The sequence below is a fragment of the Phaseolus vulgaris genome, chromosome 9 (genome assembly GCF_000499845.2).
Source record: "Phaseolus vulgaris cultivar G19833 chromosome 9, P. vulgaris v2.0, whole genome shotgun sequence".
Taxonomy (NCBI): Eukaryota; Viridiplantae; Streptophyta; class Magnoliopsida; order Fabales; family Fabaceae; genus Phaseolus; species Phaseolus vulgaris.
In genome coordinates, this window is record NC_023751.2 from 11,626,616 (window position 1) to 11,645,542 (window position 18,927).

General features: G+C 28.0%; 1 protein-coding gene and 1 long non-coding RNA gene across 3 annotated transcripts; both read left to right on the forward strand.

Moving 5' to 3' along the window:
• Positions 1-6,878: 6,878 nt before the first annotated feature.
• On the forward strand, positions 6,879-9,628 carry LOC137822671 (uncharacterized). Of its 2 annotated transcripts, XR_011082958.1 has the most exons (5): positions 6,879-7,542; positions 7,677-7,834; positions 8,735-8,866; positions 8,951-9,120; positions 9,273-9,628. It is a non-coding gene; the product is annotated as an uncharacterized lncRNA (long non-coding RNA). The 2 variants fall into 2 exon arrangements; XR_011082957.1 differs by lacking the exon at positions 9,273-9,628 and having other exon boundaries at positions 8,951-9,192.
• A 6,815-nt stretch (positions 9,629-16,443) lies between these two features.
• Positions 16,444-18,028, forward strand: LOC137822986 (uncharacterized acetyltransferase At3g50280-like). Its single transcript, XM_068628050.1, has one exon. The coding sequence runs from the start codon at positions 16,544-16,546 to the stop codon at positions 17,921-17,923; it is 1,380 nt and encodes a 459-aa protein (XP_068484151.1). The 5' UTR covers positions 16,444-16,543; the 3' UTR covers positions 17,924-18,028.
• Positions 18,029-18,927: the final 899 nt, after the last annotated feature.

Below are 18,927 nucleotides of genomic sequence, written 5' to 3' on the forward strand. Positions count from 1 at the left end.
TTATATATTTAGCGATTATTGATAATTCACTGTTCCTTGTGAGATCGATATCCGTCCTTAGGGACAATTATTACTTTTGACAAAGCGGTGCACTTGCCGTAAAAAGTCATCAATATATAGATAAATAAGGATAGATATATAGATATAGATAGATAGATAGACAGACGGATAGATATAGATATAGATATATAGAAAGATAGATAGATAGATATATAGATACAGATAGATATATAGTTATATATATATATATATATATATATATAAATATATAGATATATATAAATATATATAGATAGATATAGATAGATAGATATATATATAAATATATATAGATAGATATAGATAGATAGATAGTCCGAGATTGATAGATAGAAATAGATAGATAGATAGAAAGATAGATAGATAAATATATATATATATATATAGACACTTAGATATAGATAGATAGTTAGATAGATAGATATAGATAGATAGATAAATAAATAGAGATAGATAGATATAGATAGATAGATACATACAGATAGATAGATAGATAAATATAGATAGATAGATAAATAGATAGATAGAAAGATAGATAGATAGATATAGATAAATAGATATAGATAGATAGATACAAAGATATATATATATATATATAAATAAATATAGATAAATAAATAAATATAAATAGATATAGATAGACATATAAAGATAGATAAATATATATTGATAGATACATAGAGAGATATATAGATATAGATAGATAAATATAAATAAATAGATAGATAGATATAGATATAAATAGATATAGATAGATAGATGAATAGATGTAGATAGATAAATAGATATTGATTGATAGAGAGATATAGATAAATAGATATAAATAGATAGATAGATAAATAGATAGTGATTGATAAATAGATATAGATAGATAGATATATAGATAGATAGATATAAATAGATAGATAAATAAATAAATAGATATAAATAGATAGATAGATAGATAAATAAATAGATATGGATAGATAAATATGTATAGATAGATGGATAAATAGATAGATAGATATAAAAAGATAGATCTATATAGATAGATAGATACATAAACATATATATAGAAATAGATAGATAAATAGATATAGATAGATAGATAGCTAGATACATAGATAAAAATAAATAGATATAGATAGATTGATTGATAAATATAGATAGATGGATAGATAAATATAAATATATAGATAGATACAGATGGATAGATAGATGGAAAGATAGATAGAAAAATAAAGAGATAGACAAATAGATACAAATAGATAGATAGATGAATATATAGATAAAGGTAGATAGAGATAGATAGATAGAGATAGATAAATAGATATAGATAAATAGATAGATATATAGATATAGATAGATAAATATATATTGATATATAGATTGAGAGATAGATAAATAGATATAGATAGATAGAGAGATAGATAGATATAGATAAATAGATAGATAAAGACAGTTAGATAGATAAATTTATATATATATATATATATATATAGAGAGAGATAGAGACAAATAGATAGATAGATAGATAAAGACATATAGATGGATAAATAGATAGAGACAGATAGATAGAGAGATTTATATATATATATATATAGATAGATAATTTGATATTTAAAATATACAAATACACCTAGATATATATTTCATTTAAATAAATATAAATACATATAATAATAATAAAAATGAAAATATGAATAAATGGATACAAACATTTAAAATGAATTATAAATTTATACTTATAATATAAATATGCAAATAATGATCTCGTTTATATGAATTTTAATACTAAAAATAAATATATAAATAAAAAAAAGCTGATACACATTTTATAATTTTAATATATTTTATTTTCCAAAAAATTTCGTTAATTTTAATAATAACCTTTTGTGATTTAAGAAGCAATTCAGTTGTGTGCAATAATTTGGACCAGTTTTTTCAAAATCCTAAAATATGTGGTGTAACCGTGATTTCGGTGGTGTGAAGAGTTATATCATTATGTTTTTTTTTTTTTTTTTAATTGAATCAATTGGATCTCTCTTCTTAACTAAAGTGATTTTGAAAACTTGAGAGCGGAAAATAGTGCACTCTTGGAAGAATTGCTAGTGAAGAAGTTGCAATTTTCTGGTGAAAACGGTTAACGGAGAATGCTTTAGTTGGAATTGGTTCATGTAAGTTCTTCTTCCCCTTCCGCTTTCGATTCGATAAATTTTTGGTTTTGCGTTTTGCTTCACTGTTCTTGGTTTTCGCTTAATCGGTGAAATGAGTTTTGCACTTTTGTTTTTATGCACGAAAATGGGAGCAACGACGCCAGTCTTTTGAAGGAACATATCAACACATGGGTTGTGCAGAACACTAATCATACTAATCATGGGATTCTATCATTATTAAATTAGTTGCATATAATTGCGTAAAATATCGTAAAATAATTTATTGTTGATAAAAAGAATTGTAACATAATTGCATACAATAATTACGTATAATTTGATAATTATTATTTTCTTAATAAGTCACTTTTGATAATGTCATGTTTTTTTATAATTTTTATTGTAAAAAAATATTTAATAAATATTTGTATGCGTAAAAATGTGAGTATCAATATTTTCATTATTGTATTATAATAAAGATAAAACACAAATTTATAAGAGTGTATGAAGACTTTCTCTTTCCAAGTTACAAGTTAATTAGGTAGGGATACAATAATCATGAAATTTAATTATTATTAAATTAATTGCATATAATTGCGTACAATATCGTATAATAATTGCATAAAATGATTGCATATAATTTGATAATTGTTAATGAGACACTTTTGATTTATTTGCTATATTGTTTCAAAATTTATGCAATTATAATTTATTTATATATTTATTATTTAATATAAGAAAACTTATTATTATAACATCAAATTATTGATAATATCATTTTTTTATCTTTTGTAAAAAAATATTTAATAAATATTTGGATGCGTACAAATGTGAGTATCAATATTTTCATTATAATATTGGAATGAAAATAATACACAAAATAAGAATGTATGAAGTCTTTCCCACTATAAATTACAAACTAATTAGGTAGGAATATAATAATCATAAGATTTTATCATCATTTTTTTTTTTTATCTTTTGTAAAAAAATATTTAATAAATATTTGGATACGTACAAATGTGAGTATGAATATTTTTCTTATTGTATTAGAATGAAGATAATATATACAAGTATATGGAGACTTTCTATTTCCAAATTACAAACCTAATAATGAGGTAGAGATTCAGTTATTATGAGATTCTATCATTATTAAATTAATTGTACATAATTTTTTTTTTTTAATATTTTATCTTTTGTAAAAAAATATTTAATAAATATTAGGATGTGTACAAATGTGAGGATGAATACTTTCATTATTGTATTGTAATGAAGATGAGACACAAATATATAAAGTTATAAAGAAACCATATTTCTTTGTAACCCTTTATATGCATTACCATCTTTTTTTATTTGAGGTTGGTTAAAATTATTATTTCTAATTAATAATTTTTCTCTTTCGATGTGCAGCTTCAGTTTCAACTGCTATTCTTCCTGCACAATATAATTAATAGTTTATATTTAGTGGTGAAGGTAATTATAAAAATTAATATATCAAGAAATTAGGAGATACTTTGAATTCTATGATTGCTCTGATTCTGGTGGTGTTGTCTGCAGTGTCATTTCCACCGGAAAGTCAATCTCTTCTTGACGAGCAAATGGAGTATAACTCTTCCCTATGTCATTGCTGCCGAAATACCTCCTTGAACTTTTATCTCATATCTAAAGTTTATTAGTTCAGAATCACCTTTTCTAAAAAGTTTTGGGAAATTTTTGGTTGTCATGAATAACTCTCAATTGTGCTAACATAGTAGTGATTTTTCCTTCTTTTTTACTAAGAACAAATCCTCTTCATAAATAAAATCATATATGTTATAATAAATAGAATGTAGGGTTTCACCTCTGGATGTGGGTGAAACCCGTGTACAAATATATCATTATAGTTTCTGTTGTCCCACTTATATAATATATTAAGTATTCCATTTCTGAAATGATTGATCTTCATCCAGATTTCGAAAGCATTACTCAATTTTTGTTTGGGACCTGTCCCATACATCTTCATCGAAGTTTATCAAAAGACAACTACAAAAAAAACAGTCCAATTTATTGGAATTTGAGGCACCATTAAGATATGTGGTGTCTATTTACCAACCAATTTTGTTTCCTTCTAATTTGATATGCTCTTTAATTTCTTACCCAGATTTCAGTATATGGTCATTAATTTTTGTGCGAAAGAAATGCTGACATATGTTAGATTTTATAATCTCATGCATAGTATTCAAATTTGTCACTATTTGCTATTTTAACATCAAATTATTGATAATATCATGTTTTTTTTTTATTTTTATTTTTTTATAAAAAAATATTTAATAAATATTTGGATCCGTACAAATGTGAATATGAATATTTTCATTATTGTATTGAAACGAAGATGAGCCACAAATATATACAAGTGTATAGAGACTTTCTCTCCCCAAATTACAATCTAATTAGGTAGAGATCGAGTTATCACGAGATTCTATCATTATTAAATTAATTTTATATAATTGCGTAAAATATCGTACAATAATTGTATACAATAAGATATTTTTGATTTATTTGCTATGTAGTTTCAAAAATTATGCAATTATAATTTATTTTTATATTTATTATTGAATATAATAAAAAGTATTATTTTAACATCAAATTATTGATAATATCAATCTTTTTTAATAAATATTTGGATGCGTACAAAATGTGAGTATCAATATTTTCATTTATTGTGTTGGAATGAAGATGAAAAACAAAATATAAAATTTTCAAAATATTTTTCTATTTTATCCTTATATCAATATTTGATTTTGTTTCACTATTATGGGCATTGCGTCATTTCCTATTTTTTCAAAAAAAAAACTCAAAATTTCAAATCCTAAACCCTTTTCGAAACAATTCAAATTTTGAAATTTAAAATTTTCAACATTTTTAAATAAGGCTTTACAAACTCATCAAACCTCTTTTTCATTTTCTATTATCATAAACAAAAGTTGCAGGATCTCCACTTACAACAATGGGTTTCAAGGTACTATAATTGTAGTTACCACAATTTTCCACAATTTGAATAAACGAGGGAGCAATTTTCCATTTGATATAAGGAACAATTTTTTTTATTTACGGATTAATTTTCCATTTTATATAATGAGAAATTTTCTATTTGATTTACTGATCAGTTTTCTATTTAATTTCGTCATTTCTTACCATTTTAGTTAGTTCAATCAAAGAACTTACGGTTGTATTGGCACATGTTTTTTTTTGTCTGTTGATGTTCGTGTTGTTCCTTTTCTCTCTCTTTTGATTTTTATCTTTTTATCTTCTATTGAGTGAAAATTAGTGTTGTCCTTTTTGTTGTTGATTGGCTGTGGATGTTTGAGGTTTTTTTACAGTGGCTTTGGATCGCTGATTGAGAAAATCTCTATAAGCTTTGGTGTTTGCGTATGTTATTGGAACATCTATCTAAGGTTGCCTTTTTTTTCAAGGAATAAAAGGAGTTGACAATTTATTGGCTTTGGTTTTGTTTCAGTGATGTAAGTTATTGGGAAAAAGAATTTGTTGAAGACCTTTTTGAGCATCATAAGAAGTTTGTTTTCGGATAATTTGTTAGCATTTATTCCCTTTAAAAATGAAAAAAAAATCTTTTACAATTAATAGCAATCAGTGATAATTTCCCACTACAGAGACTTTAGGAGAAACAAGATTCGGTTATATTTGAAATTATGAATGTTAAAAAAAAAATGCACAAGAAGGTTTCGCCGAACATATATCATGCTGATGAAATGTCTGTGTGATTTTTTTTCAGCAATTAAGATTGTGTTTTTAATGTAATATTTCAGAAGTTATCAAAGACCATTATTGAGGAATGGATATCCATATTGGATGCTGACATAGATGCTAGCAATGGGAATTCCTTGGAAGCTCATGCATTTTTACAACTAATAACAAATTTTGGTATTGCATCTGGTTTTAATGAAGAGGAGATCCAGGCTAATTCCAGTGGTATCTCTACGTCGTCAAATGTTGATTTGTGTCGTTACCTTTGGTATACATATTTGAGTTATTTACAAATTAAAATATTTATATACAATATATGTATCATGTTGTGTTCTAGATATTACTTGAAGATTGCGATCTTAAAAACTACTTTTCTTTTTATTCTCACTATTATAACATTTTGAAAAAAAAACTTTTATAAATTTTGGCTCCTCTCTACATTTTAAATTTTCATAACATAAACACCAAATATATTTATTTTAAAATGAGAATACCAAAATTATAGATTCAACAAAATAGAGATAAAAAATTATATATTTTAAAATATGATGTTAATTTTAATGTATATTGTAATTTTTACATTATTAATTAATTACAATTTTATTTCAAATAACTTTAAAAAAAACTTAAATATAATTATATTATTGGATACATAATAAGGAAACAAGTTATATATATATATATATATATATATATATTAAAATATTAGATACAAAATAACAATAAAATATTGATACATAATAATAATAAAATATAAATATGCATTAAAAAAAATAAAATACGAATACTCGCGTCTGTATTTCTACTAATATAAATAATAAAAATAAAAAAGCGGATACATAGCGAACTTACTAGTATATATAATTTTAATATATTTTATTTTTACTTTTATTTTCCAAAAATTTCGTTAATTTTAATAATAACGTTTTGTGATTTAAGAAGCAATTCAGTTGTGTGCAATAATTTGGACCAAGTTTTTTCAAAATCCTAAAATATGTGGTGTAAGAATGATTTCGGTGGTGTGAAGAGCAATATCATTTTGTGTTTTGAATTTCTTTTTAAGATTGAATCAATTGGATCTCTCTTCTCCACTGAAGTGATTTTGAAAACGTGAGAGCCGAAAACAGTGCAGTCTTGGAAGAATTGCTAGCGAAGAAGTTTCGATTATGTCTTAGTTGGAATTGGTTCATGTCGTTTTGCGTTTTGCTTCACTGTTCTTGGTTTTCGCTTAATCGGGAAATGAGTTTTGCATTTTTGTTTTGATGCACGAAAATGGGAGCAACACATGGGCTGTGCAGAACACAACCGTGTCGCTTTCTTCGTTGTAGTTGCAAGGGGCAGAGTATGTTAGTGATGAATATGATCACAAGCCCGTCATTGTCATGGATTATGATGAGAGAAGTGAGTTAGGGTTCGAGTATGAAGAATTAGTCCATTGTATGTATGTACCTACCTTATTGTGATGTAAGTCTTTTTACCTACTTCAGAGGATGGTTGGGGTGGTCTCAGATATGATTATGGAAATTTTTATGCTTCCAAATCCTTCTTTGACCCAAGCAAGAATAGAAGGGTTTTGTGGGCGTGGGCAAATGAATCAGATTCCAAAGAAGATGATGTCAAGAACGGATGGGTAGGAATTCAGATAAGCTATCATCAACATGGAATTAATTTGAATCATATGTTTATGTTATATATGGTTTAATTTGATCCTTGTTAACACACTTTTAAGTTTTCTTACGGTGTGTTCTTGTTTACTAATTTCAGGCAATTCCGAGAACTGTTTGGCTTGATTCTCATGAGAGACAATTGTTGCAATGGCCTGTTGAGGAATTAAACAGTCTTAGAGAGAAAGAAGTTAACCTAAGTAACCAGACGCTTAAAACGGGAGATTATGTTAAAGTTAAAGGGATTACTGCAATCTGGTAAGCTATTCGTCTGTCATGATCTGCGCCTAAAAAGGGGTCCCTTGGAATAGGTTCTTAATTGATTGGCTGTACACGGATGCATGGATTTCTCATTCAATAAAACATTTTTTTATAATTCTAATAACATCTCCTATCTTCTCTTTTAAGTCTATATCCAGTTGTAAAAAATATGAAAAAAAAAAGAAATTCCTGTTTTTCTCTCGTCCTAGTTTGATCAAGTCAGAAAAAACATTATGTGTAATTGTGTATGTGCAGGTATCTTTTCACAGTGAAAATATACATTATTTAAATTTCAGAGTAATTAATTATGTGCCATTTGAAGCTCATGAATGACTCTAACATTTGTTCGTCGGAAACAATTTGTTGCAAATTTTGGTTTTGAGTTGATATTCATGTTTCCATATTTGGATCATATGAGTTTTCCTTCTTAAAGTTTCAATAGCATTTTGATTAAAATACTAAGTTGCCAATATTTTCTTCGTTGAACTTTAGCAGAAGTTATTGTGCCGATTAAGCACAGAATATTCCTTAGTCATATCGGTATTATGTGCACCACAGGTTTTTAATATGCATTTTATATTTAGCTTTATATACTTTTTTATAGTATGAACTAATTCAAAATTACTGCAATACATAAACAAACAAAAATTAACTTTGTTTGCATATTCTTGATTGATGCATGTTTGCAAAGTGCTTTGTTCAGATTCATACTCGTTAACAGTCCCCCAACAAATGTAGTTCAGAAACATGAGCACTTTTATCTAGGTACTTTATTGTCAACAACGACTTTGGGTGATAAAATATCCACAAGAACCATATTAAGACATTGAATAAATGCAATGAAAATTTTCCTGTCTGGAATAATCCTCAGTTCCGTGGTTTTCTCTGATTTGACAGGGTGTTATGATTACTCATGGGAACATGGTAGCCACAACAACAGCTGTTATGACAGTGATTCCAAATTTAGATAGCAAGGATGTGTACATGACATACTTGCCCCTTGCTCATGTTTTTGAAATGGCAGCAGAGGTAATTTCCTCTTAACGTTCTTCTAACTGTAAAAGTAGTTGATGATATTATCTCTTCAGACTCTAAGTTACTATGGTTGTCCAGTCTGTTATGCCAACTGCAGGTTGTGCCATCGGTTACAGCTCTATTCTGACTTTGACTCATCCAGTAAAATCAAGAAAGGAACCAGGGGAGATGCCAATGTGTTAAAGCCCACCCTTTTGGCAGCTGTACCTGCTATTATTGATCGTATTCGAGATGGAGTTGTAAAAGAGGTGTGAATCAAACTATCAAGCTAACATTTTATATATATAGTAAATTCTAAAGAAAATGGTATGCTTGCTAGCTAACTCTAAAACTGGTATAGTACTTCACCAATTCGTTAACTACTTAACGCAATCTTAGCTCATGGATGGTTTATGGTCAGATGCCGTGGCTACTCTTGTTTAGCATACATCAGCAAAGAGGAAGAGCACATCATTTATTGTAGGCTGAGTTTTGATTTTGGTATCCAACCATTTGAATAGATGGTTTAGCAACACCAAATGAAATTTGACGACAAACACATGAGAGATAGCAGCTAGATTAACAAATCTATTAGGTTTGACAATATCTCATTTCACTGTATTTTTGACATAATTTTAGAACAATTGTGGTTGTTTTTGTGAGAGATATGAACAAGGTAGAGGGAATAAGCACAACTATATCCCACTTGATAAGGCTGCTACATGTATCATATTATGCTATAGAAGCAAAGTTATCGATACATTAATTTATAGTGAACTCTTTTCTAATGGTTTCTCCTAAACATTGACTCTTTTTTTCTTTCTTGAAAGAATTAAAGGGAGACAATTTAGGGGGATTAGTTTGATGAATAGTTTTCTCTTTACAAATTGTAAGAACTAGCATTTTTTCTGTCACTTTCCCTTGCTGTTCAATGCTTTATACCGGCATGGAGCTTGGGGATTGGAGAAGTTGGTGCGGGAAACCATTGTCTTTAAGAAAATCCATGCTGCACTTGGAGGACAACTCCGTTACATGCTTTGTGGGGTGCCCCTTTATCTAAAGATTCACAACACTCTATCAATATCTGCATGGGGTAAGGATTCTGGTCCTATCTTTATACTGCATATTATTATAACTAACTTTTCATGGATATAGATAAGGTGGGCAAAAAATCCAAATTACAAAATTCAATCCATAATTATCCATATTTGTTTTAATCCATTTAAATGGATTTATTTCAAATCCAAATCCATATTTTTGGATTTTAAATCCAATTCATTTAATTGGATATGGATTAGATATAAGATTGGATACATTTTTGGATTATCCAAATTGTATTTTGTGATGGATATTGACTTGGCCCGATCCAAGTTAAAGCCAAGACAATCCAGCCGATGTCGAGCCGAGCGCGCCTGGGCCGATGTCTAATCGAGCAGTCCCAGGCCCATATCGAGCCGAGCGGGCCCAGGCCGATTTCGAGCCAAGCGTGCCCGGGTCGTTGTCGAGTTGAGCATTCCCGAGTAGATGTCCAGCCGAGCTTGTCCGGGCCGATATCAAGCCGAGCAAGCCCAGGCTGACGTCGAGTCGTCGGGCCCACGCCAATGTCGAGTCGAATGGGCCAGGCCAATGTCGAGCTGAGCAAGCCCGGATCGATGTTAAGCCGAACGGGCTCGAGTCGATGCCGACCCGAACGGGCCCGGGCGATGTCGAGTCTCTCGGGCCTGGGTCGATGTCGAGTCGATTGGTCTCGGGCCAATGTCCAGTCGAGCCAATGTCGAGTCTCCCAGGCCCGAGTCGATGTCGAGCCAAACGGGCCCAGGCCAATATCAAGTTGAGCAAGCCCAGACTGATGTCGAGCCGAACGGGCCTGGGTCAATGTCGAGTATCCCGAACCCGAGCCGATGTTGAGTCAATTGGACCCGGGCCAAAGTCGAGCCAATCGAGCCTAAGCCAATGTCGAGTCTCTCGGACTCGGACCGATGTCAAGCCGAATGGACCCAGATCGATATTGAGTGGAACGAACCCGAGTCGATGTCAAGTTGCTCCGAGCGAGTAATCTCTTGATTTTGACAACACTGTATTCCTGTAGTGGCCTGCCAAAAAAATAATTAAAATATTATATTATTTGATTGTAAGTTCTAAAAAATAATAATAAAATATTATATTATTTGATTGTAAGTTCTAGCGAAATTGGAGATTACTTTGTTATGAAAGTACTAATGTTTCTGTCAATAATGGACCGATTCTCTTTTGTTGTTTAGATACGCCAAAAAAAAATTCTATGAATAGCTTTTATCTTATATACAAAAGGGCTTAGATATAGTACGAGTAGTAATTTATTTTATTTGTAATTTATTTGTTATATTCATTTATTTATTGAAAAATTACTTTATTAAAACATAGATAAATAAATACAATAGATATAAATAGTTGTGATTGAAAAAGCATATGAATGCTTAAATGATAAGATGAGTAAAACACCAAATGTTCTTATATCCAAAATCTATATTTTACGGGAGTTTTGAAACTCATGGTATTGTACATGGGTTTTGTGAAAACCATTGTATTTTATGGAGGTTTTGAAACTTATGATATTTTACGGAAGTTTTGAAATATGTAATATTTTATGGAGGTATTAAAACTCATAATATTTTACTATGTTTTAAAACTTAGGGTATTGTACAAAGATTTTACAATCCATTATATTTTACAGAGATTTTAAAACTCAAGATATTTTACAGAAGTTCTTAGACTTGTGGTATTCAAGGGGGATTTTGATTGAAAGATTTTCTTTTAGCGGGTAAACTGGGTTTAAAGACTTGATGGAGATTTTAACTCTTGATAATGTAAAAATAAACTTCGGTTAAAATCATTTTTTATTGTGTTATATAATGTTTTAATTAAATTAAAATTCAATATTTAAATATTTTATTTCTTAATTGCATGTTGTATGATTTTTTTACATGTTTTGCATTCTTATTGCATGTGTCTTTTGTATGGATCTTAATCTCTCGTATCTCTTTGTAACATAATATAAAGATAAAGGTTGTTGTTCCCGACCAGACTAAAAATTTATATCTAAATCTATTTTTAAATATATTTAGTAAATAAAATATTTGATTTAAAATATTAGGTTTTCAAAAAGGTTTTTCAGAAGAAATAAAAATGATAATTTTATCTACTGTTACTATATGAAGTTTATTAATATATTAGAATTTTGCGTTTGTTTATATTTTTAAACATTAGACATGTTCATTAACCTAATTAATCAAAGTTATAAGTTTATTCAAGGATAGATTTATGTATTAAAAAAATAAGAATTGAATTTTATTTTAAATAAATAAAAGAATATAATGTTTATAAATAGAGAATAATTGTTTATTCTTTATTTTTTATTTTATTTAGAATTTACTTCACCAAAAATCAATTTTTTTAATTCCTTCTAAGATTAGGCTAAGACTCTATTGTACTGTCAAATCACAGTTATTGCAAAGACAAAAGGATAAAAGAGAAGGATAGTTTGATTTGAAGTGTACTTTGATAATTGTTTCAAATCCTATCAAGACTTTCTTTCTTTTCTTTTTCATATACTGGATGGCATGCCTAAAATGCTTTAGAAAACCCTAAAAATCATGACGTACTAGGAATTATAACAGCACATCCATCTTTAAATTTTAATAAAACTAGGAATTATAACAAAAAAAAATAACAGACAAACTACCCACAATTCGTGGATTTGAAAGACGACTTCTATCCTGAGTTGTTTTGTTTCAATGAAATAGAACTCTACCCAAATACATAAATTTATTTTTTAACCCATTCTAATAAGTACAGGATAATATTGCACATTGAAAATATCGTCCTACTATTTATGTGCTATTACTATTTATGTGCTATTAGGATGCACGATATTGCATAATCACAATATTAATATTACCACTTGTTTATGTGTATATATGAGGCCTGAGGACTGATGTAGAATTTAGTTTTTAATCTCTATATCTAACCATTTTATATCGAATTAATTGGATAGGAATGGTTTATGTTACATTACAGGTTAATTTGGACTGATTAGTTATATTAGAAGTTTATGTTGAGTATTTTTTTTTTCTTTTAAAACTTCTATTTTAGTTTTAAATAAATAAAATAAATATATCAAATCTTTAAAAAAAATTATATATGTAATCTTAATAATTATTTTTTATAATAAACTATAATTTTATTTAATTTACTATTAAATATTAATAGAAAATCTTACCGAAAAATAAAATTTAAAACATATTCCTATAAAATTTGGGTTGAGTAGGATAAATATAAAATTATACTCTTCTACCCAAACTCGATTATCATTGTTCATTTTACCAACTTTATTTATGTAATATTGTCCGTACATCAGATCCAATCTAATCTTTAATCTAAATTTACTTTGAAATTTTTCAAATAATATCTGTGGTTTTTATTTGCTCAAACTAATACATATAGTAATTGGAAAAAGAACGAGATATTGCACTCAACTTCCCTTGCAATTTAAATTCATTTAAAAAAATTATTTTCATTTTTATCACATATTTTTATTGATAAATTGAACAGATTATTTTTCATGACTTAAGGTCTTTCTTCAGGTAATATATATATTTCACTCGAGTGTATTTTATGCACATGAAAAAGTATAATCTTACAAAAATTGAACATAAACGTGACTTTGATTTAAATTTGACTCATGCAGATTAAAATATTTATATTTTCTTAAATATTTTTAAAAATGATTTAAATTGCCATATTATTTTATTTGTATTTTTATCTTATTTATTATCTAAAAAACGAGTAAAATTATTAATGAAAAGATTTCTTTACTTATAATATCTGCCAAATTTTATTATTTAAAATATCTCAAACAATTAATATTTTTTTTGCATAGTAACATATAATTATATCTTGTAATTTTATTTTCCAGATAGTTGTACTGAGAATGATTTGCACTATTCCAAAGTTTACCAAATAATTTGGTATTTATATAATCATAGGATAGCATATTTGGTTTAGGATTTAGGATAGCATATTTGGTTAGAATAAATTTTTGACTTTTCTCGTAAACACAAAATAGAAATTGTAGCAGTTTTGAGTGGATGATGAGTACTTTACGACAGATTAAGAATAGTTCACCAAAACATTACTCCACCCAATAATCAAACCAAATCTGCTACTTAACACCTTGGATATTTATATATGAAAAAGAAGACAAAAGAGAAAATAGTAGAATAGAATAGCGTGTGGATGTGAAATTAGAAATAAGGTTGTAGCACATGCACATCACAGCCAAGTTTTTGTTGTTGTTGCTGTCACAGTAATGTACCACTAAGCACTAACGATAACAACAGTAAAACATGTATGGTTTCTAAAACGATAAATAACTGAAATAGATTAGACTAAAAGAAATGTACTGGAATTAAAATATATAATTTGTAAGAATTATTATAAATATATTCAAAACATTGAAAAAGTTAAGATTAATTTTTTTTATAGTACTACCTCTGTTATCGTATACATGTATATATATATAAAGCAAAAAAGTTAATTACATAAATATTAAAGAAAATAATTAAGTACCATTAAATTTTTCTAATTTTTCAATATTTGTTTAAAATATCATTTTTGTTTAAAAATGCATAATTTGATGATATTAAATCAAGCACAAGTAATTAAAAATTGCTTATATTTGATGCAGAAAAAAATTTACTTTTTTTTCTTTCTTTATAAATTAGAAGAAGTCAATAAGAGTTTGAGAAACGTGCACATGTAAAGGATTTGAGAAGAAAACGTGAAGAAAATAAAATGTGTTTGGATTAGGATATGTTTCGATCAATGTCTTTATGAAAAAATTTACTAAAATTTGTGAGTGATGTTTTGTGAGTGATGTGAGGGTTGTGAAGAAATTTTGAAATTTCTATTAAAGGTGTAAGATGTAAGTTTACAAATTTATATTTATCTTTAAAATATTTAAATAATTAAATATGAAGTATTTTTGTGTAAATTTAAATTAATTAAATTTTGTAAATTATTTTCAATATGATTGAATAATTATTTTTTAAAAAACACCAGTTTCTTATCATTAAACATGATTTTTTTTCATAAAAATAATACATTTGTGAGTCAAGTGATTAAAATTTTAATTTTTTTAATTAATAAAAGATTGAGATTACAAATTCATTTTTATATTTTAAAAAACTAATTAATTTTTTTATATTTTTTTTTATATAAATAACTACATTTATTTTTATTATATTATAATTAAATATTTGATATAAATAGAATAAAATAACATTAATTGTTATTAATAAAATTATTATTTAATTATTTTCTGTAATTTATATTTATTATCATAATTTTAAAAATTAATTTTAATTAATATTATTATTTATAATTTTATCATTAATTTATAAATTAATTTTATATTATTATTATTCAAATATCTATATCATTAATTAATATTAATTAATATTAATAATATTAATTATTATTATAAATATATAAATATTTTTATTATTGTTATTGTTATTATTTTATTATATTATTATAATTAATTATATCATAAAATTTATATAGATTATGTATAATATATAATTAAATTTATATACTATATTTTACATAATAATTATGTATATAATTTTGTAATATAATTATTTTTTATATTTTTATTATAAATATACTTAATATTTTATTTTATAATATGATCTTTTTTTATTTTTTTTTAATTTTCAGCTTGTCAACTACAATATTCTTTGCCAGAGTGAAACAATTTTCATTATTTAGAAGAATCTCCTTACTCAAACTACATTGGATTCAAATAACTGATATCAACTACTTATTTCCTCTTAAACTATATTGGATCCAAATAACTGATATTAACTACTTATCTCCTCTTGTAAAAGTATTTTTCCATTAAAATATACATGAACTTAATAACAATATACATAATTCGCCGTGTATGGTTTAGGCTATTTGGACTATTAAATACTTTTTTACATTACGTCTGTGTTGTATGATATATATATATATATATATAATCAGTTTATCTTGAATATATTTAATATTAATAGTAACTATTGATAAAATTTGGGTTGAGTAGGATAACCCAAATTATACTCTGCTACCAAAATGGTTATCATTATTCATTTTACCAACTTTATTATGTAATATTGTGCATTCATATAGGATTCAATCTAATCTTCTTTCTAAATTTTCTTTGAACTTTTTTAGATAAGATGGGTGAAGAAGATAGAAGATATTGAACTCAACTTCCCTTGCAATTTAAATTCAGTTTGAAAAAATTATTTTCATTTTTATCACATGTTTTTATCGATAAATTGAACAGATTATTACTCATGACTTCGAGCCTTTCTTCAAGTATGGCATGACAAAGCCGTCATGCTATTAATCAAAGTTAGTTTTAAAAAATTATTTAAATTGCAATATTTATTTTATTTGTGTTTTTATCTTATTTCTTAATTATAAAAATGAGTAAATCTATTAAAGAAAATATTTCTCTACTTATAATATCTGCCGTACTAAGAATGATTTGTAGTATTCCAAAGTTTACCAAATAATTTGGTATTTATACAATCATAGGATAGCATTAAATTTTCCACTCTTCCTGTCACCAACACAAAACATAAGTGTAGCACTTCTGAGAAGATGATGGATAGTCCTATCTTACAACGGGTCTCAGAATGCTTCATCAAAGCAAAACACTCCACCCAAAAATCAAACCAAATCTGCCACTTAACACCTTGGGATATTGCCATGTTATCTGCACACTATATCCAAAAGGGTCTTCTCTACAAGAAGCCTGAACCACTTGTTAATCAACATGATTTCATAGAGAATCTGTTGGAGAAGCTCAAACACTCTCTTTCGCTCACCCTCTCCCATTTCTATCCATTGTCTGGTCGTCTTGTCACTCACAAAACCAAAGACCCTCCCTTCTATGCTGTTTTCGTCGATTGCACAAATAATTCTGGAGTCAAATTCATCCATGCAACTTTAGATATGACCATATCTGATATCCTCTCCCCGCTTGATGTCCCACCCATTGTTCAATCATTGTTTGATCACGACAGAGCACTCAACCACGATGGTCACACCATGCCGCTCTTGTCCATCCAAGTCACTGAACTACTGGATGGTGTTTTCCTAGGTTGTTCTATGAACCACTGTATTGGTGATGGCACTTCTTATTGGAATTTCTTCAACACGTGGTCCGAGATCTTTCAAGCTCAAGGCCACGAACATGATGTTCCCATATCCCACCCTCCCATTCACAATCGCTGGTTTCCGAATGATTGCGTTCCACCAATCAATCTTCCTTTCAAACACCACGAGGAGTTTATCAGCAGGTATGAAGCACCCTTGATGAGAGAGAGAATATTCCACTTTTCAGCAGAGTCTATTGCAAAACTGAAAGCAAAAGCCAACTCGGAATGCAATACCACAAAAATCTCTTCCTTCCAATCACTGTCAGCGCTTGTTTGGAGATGCATAACTCGGGCGCGGCGCTTGGGGCCTGATCAGAAAACAAGTTGCAAGTTATCGACAAACAACCGAAGAAGAATGGAACCGCCTCTGGCTGAGGAGTACTTTGGAAACTCGATTCATACGCTGGGTGCAGGAACAGCCAGGTCAGGGGAATTGCTTGGGAATGGTCTGGGATGGGCAGCATGGAAGTTGCACCTTGCTGTTGTAAACCATAACGACAGAGTGGTGTTGGGATGGGTGAGAGAGTGGTTAGAGTGTCCTCTGATATATCAACTTGGTCGGTATTTTGACCCCTACTGTGTGATGATGGGAAGCTCACCCAGATTCAACATGTATGGTAATGAGTTTGGAATGGGAAAAGCACTCGCAGTTAGAAGTGGGTATGCCAACAAATTTGATGGAAAAGTTACGTCGTATCCAGGCCATGAAGGAGGAGGAAGCGTAGATTTAGAAGTATGTCTTTCGCCACTTGTAATGACAGCACTAGAATCAGATCAAGAGTTCATGGACTCAGCTTCTTCACCTTCCAATACTCACTAAGTCATTATCCATCCATCATAGTAACTCTAACGTTCCCCCACACGTTAGCTAAATTGTGTCTTTTTTACCCTCTAAATAATAATTTATTCAACCACAATTATCAAATATTATTGATCTGCGTATATTTGTTATTTATTTATCAACACAATTTAAAATAAATCTTTTTTAATAGTTATATAGAAACGACAATATTTATAATATATAAATAGAACAATATTTTTATAATAAGTTACTAGACAAATAATAATTTTATTATGTATTCAGACTGAGACGAATTTAATTCAATTTGAATTTATTATAACTGATTATACTAAATCAACCCCCAACCTAACAATTCTATTTAATTTACAAAAATAGTTGTGTTACTATGTAAAAAAGAGAAATGAGAGAATTATAAAAAAAATCCTTCCTTAGTTTATGAAAAATGTTTTATTAACATCCTTTGTCTTTATCATTAAAAGAGACTTGACACCGTTTGTGTGACATTAATTGACGCTGCAGATGTGACATTTGGTGAGGATGTGACACTGGCTCTATATTATAATATATGACCCGTAACACACGCAAAACTGGTTACCCGTATGTATAAGTGATTACTTATGTGACGCACGCCAAACTGGTTACCCGTGTGTATAAGTGGTTACTTATGTGACATTTATGGCCACCCACTCTTCATGAAAAAAAATCAATTTTTTTAATAAGAACCATATATTACATTGGTTAGATGACTTAACCGGTGTAATAATCCTACCAGAACTACCCAGTCACATGTTCCTCCACATATATTGGCACACACAAAACTGGTTACCCGTGTGTCTATAAGTGATTACCTTATGACCCACTCACTCTTTATGAAAAAAAAATCATTTTTTTAATATGGACCATATATTACATCGGTTAGATGACTTAAATGATGTAATATGAGTCATTCTGAGTAAAAAAAAATATATTACATCAGTTGTTTCTAAGAACCGATATAATATATTCTTTTTTACCTTATTTTG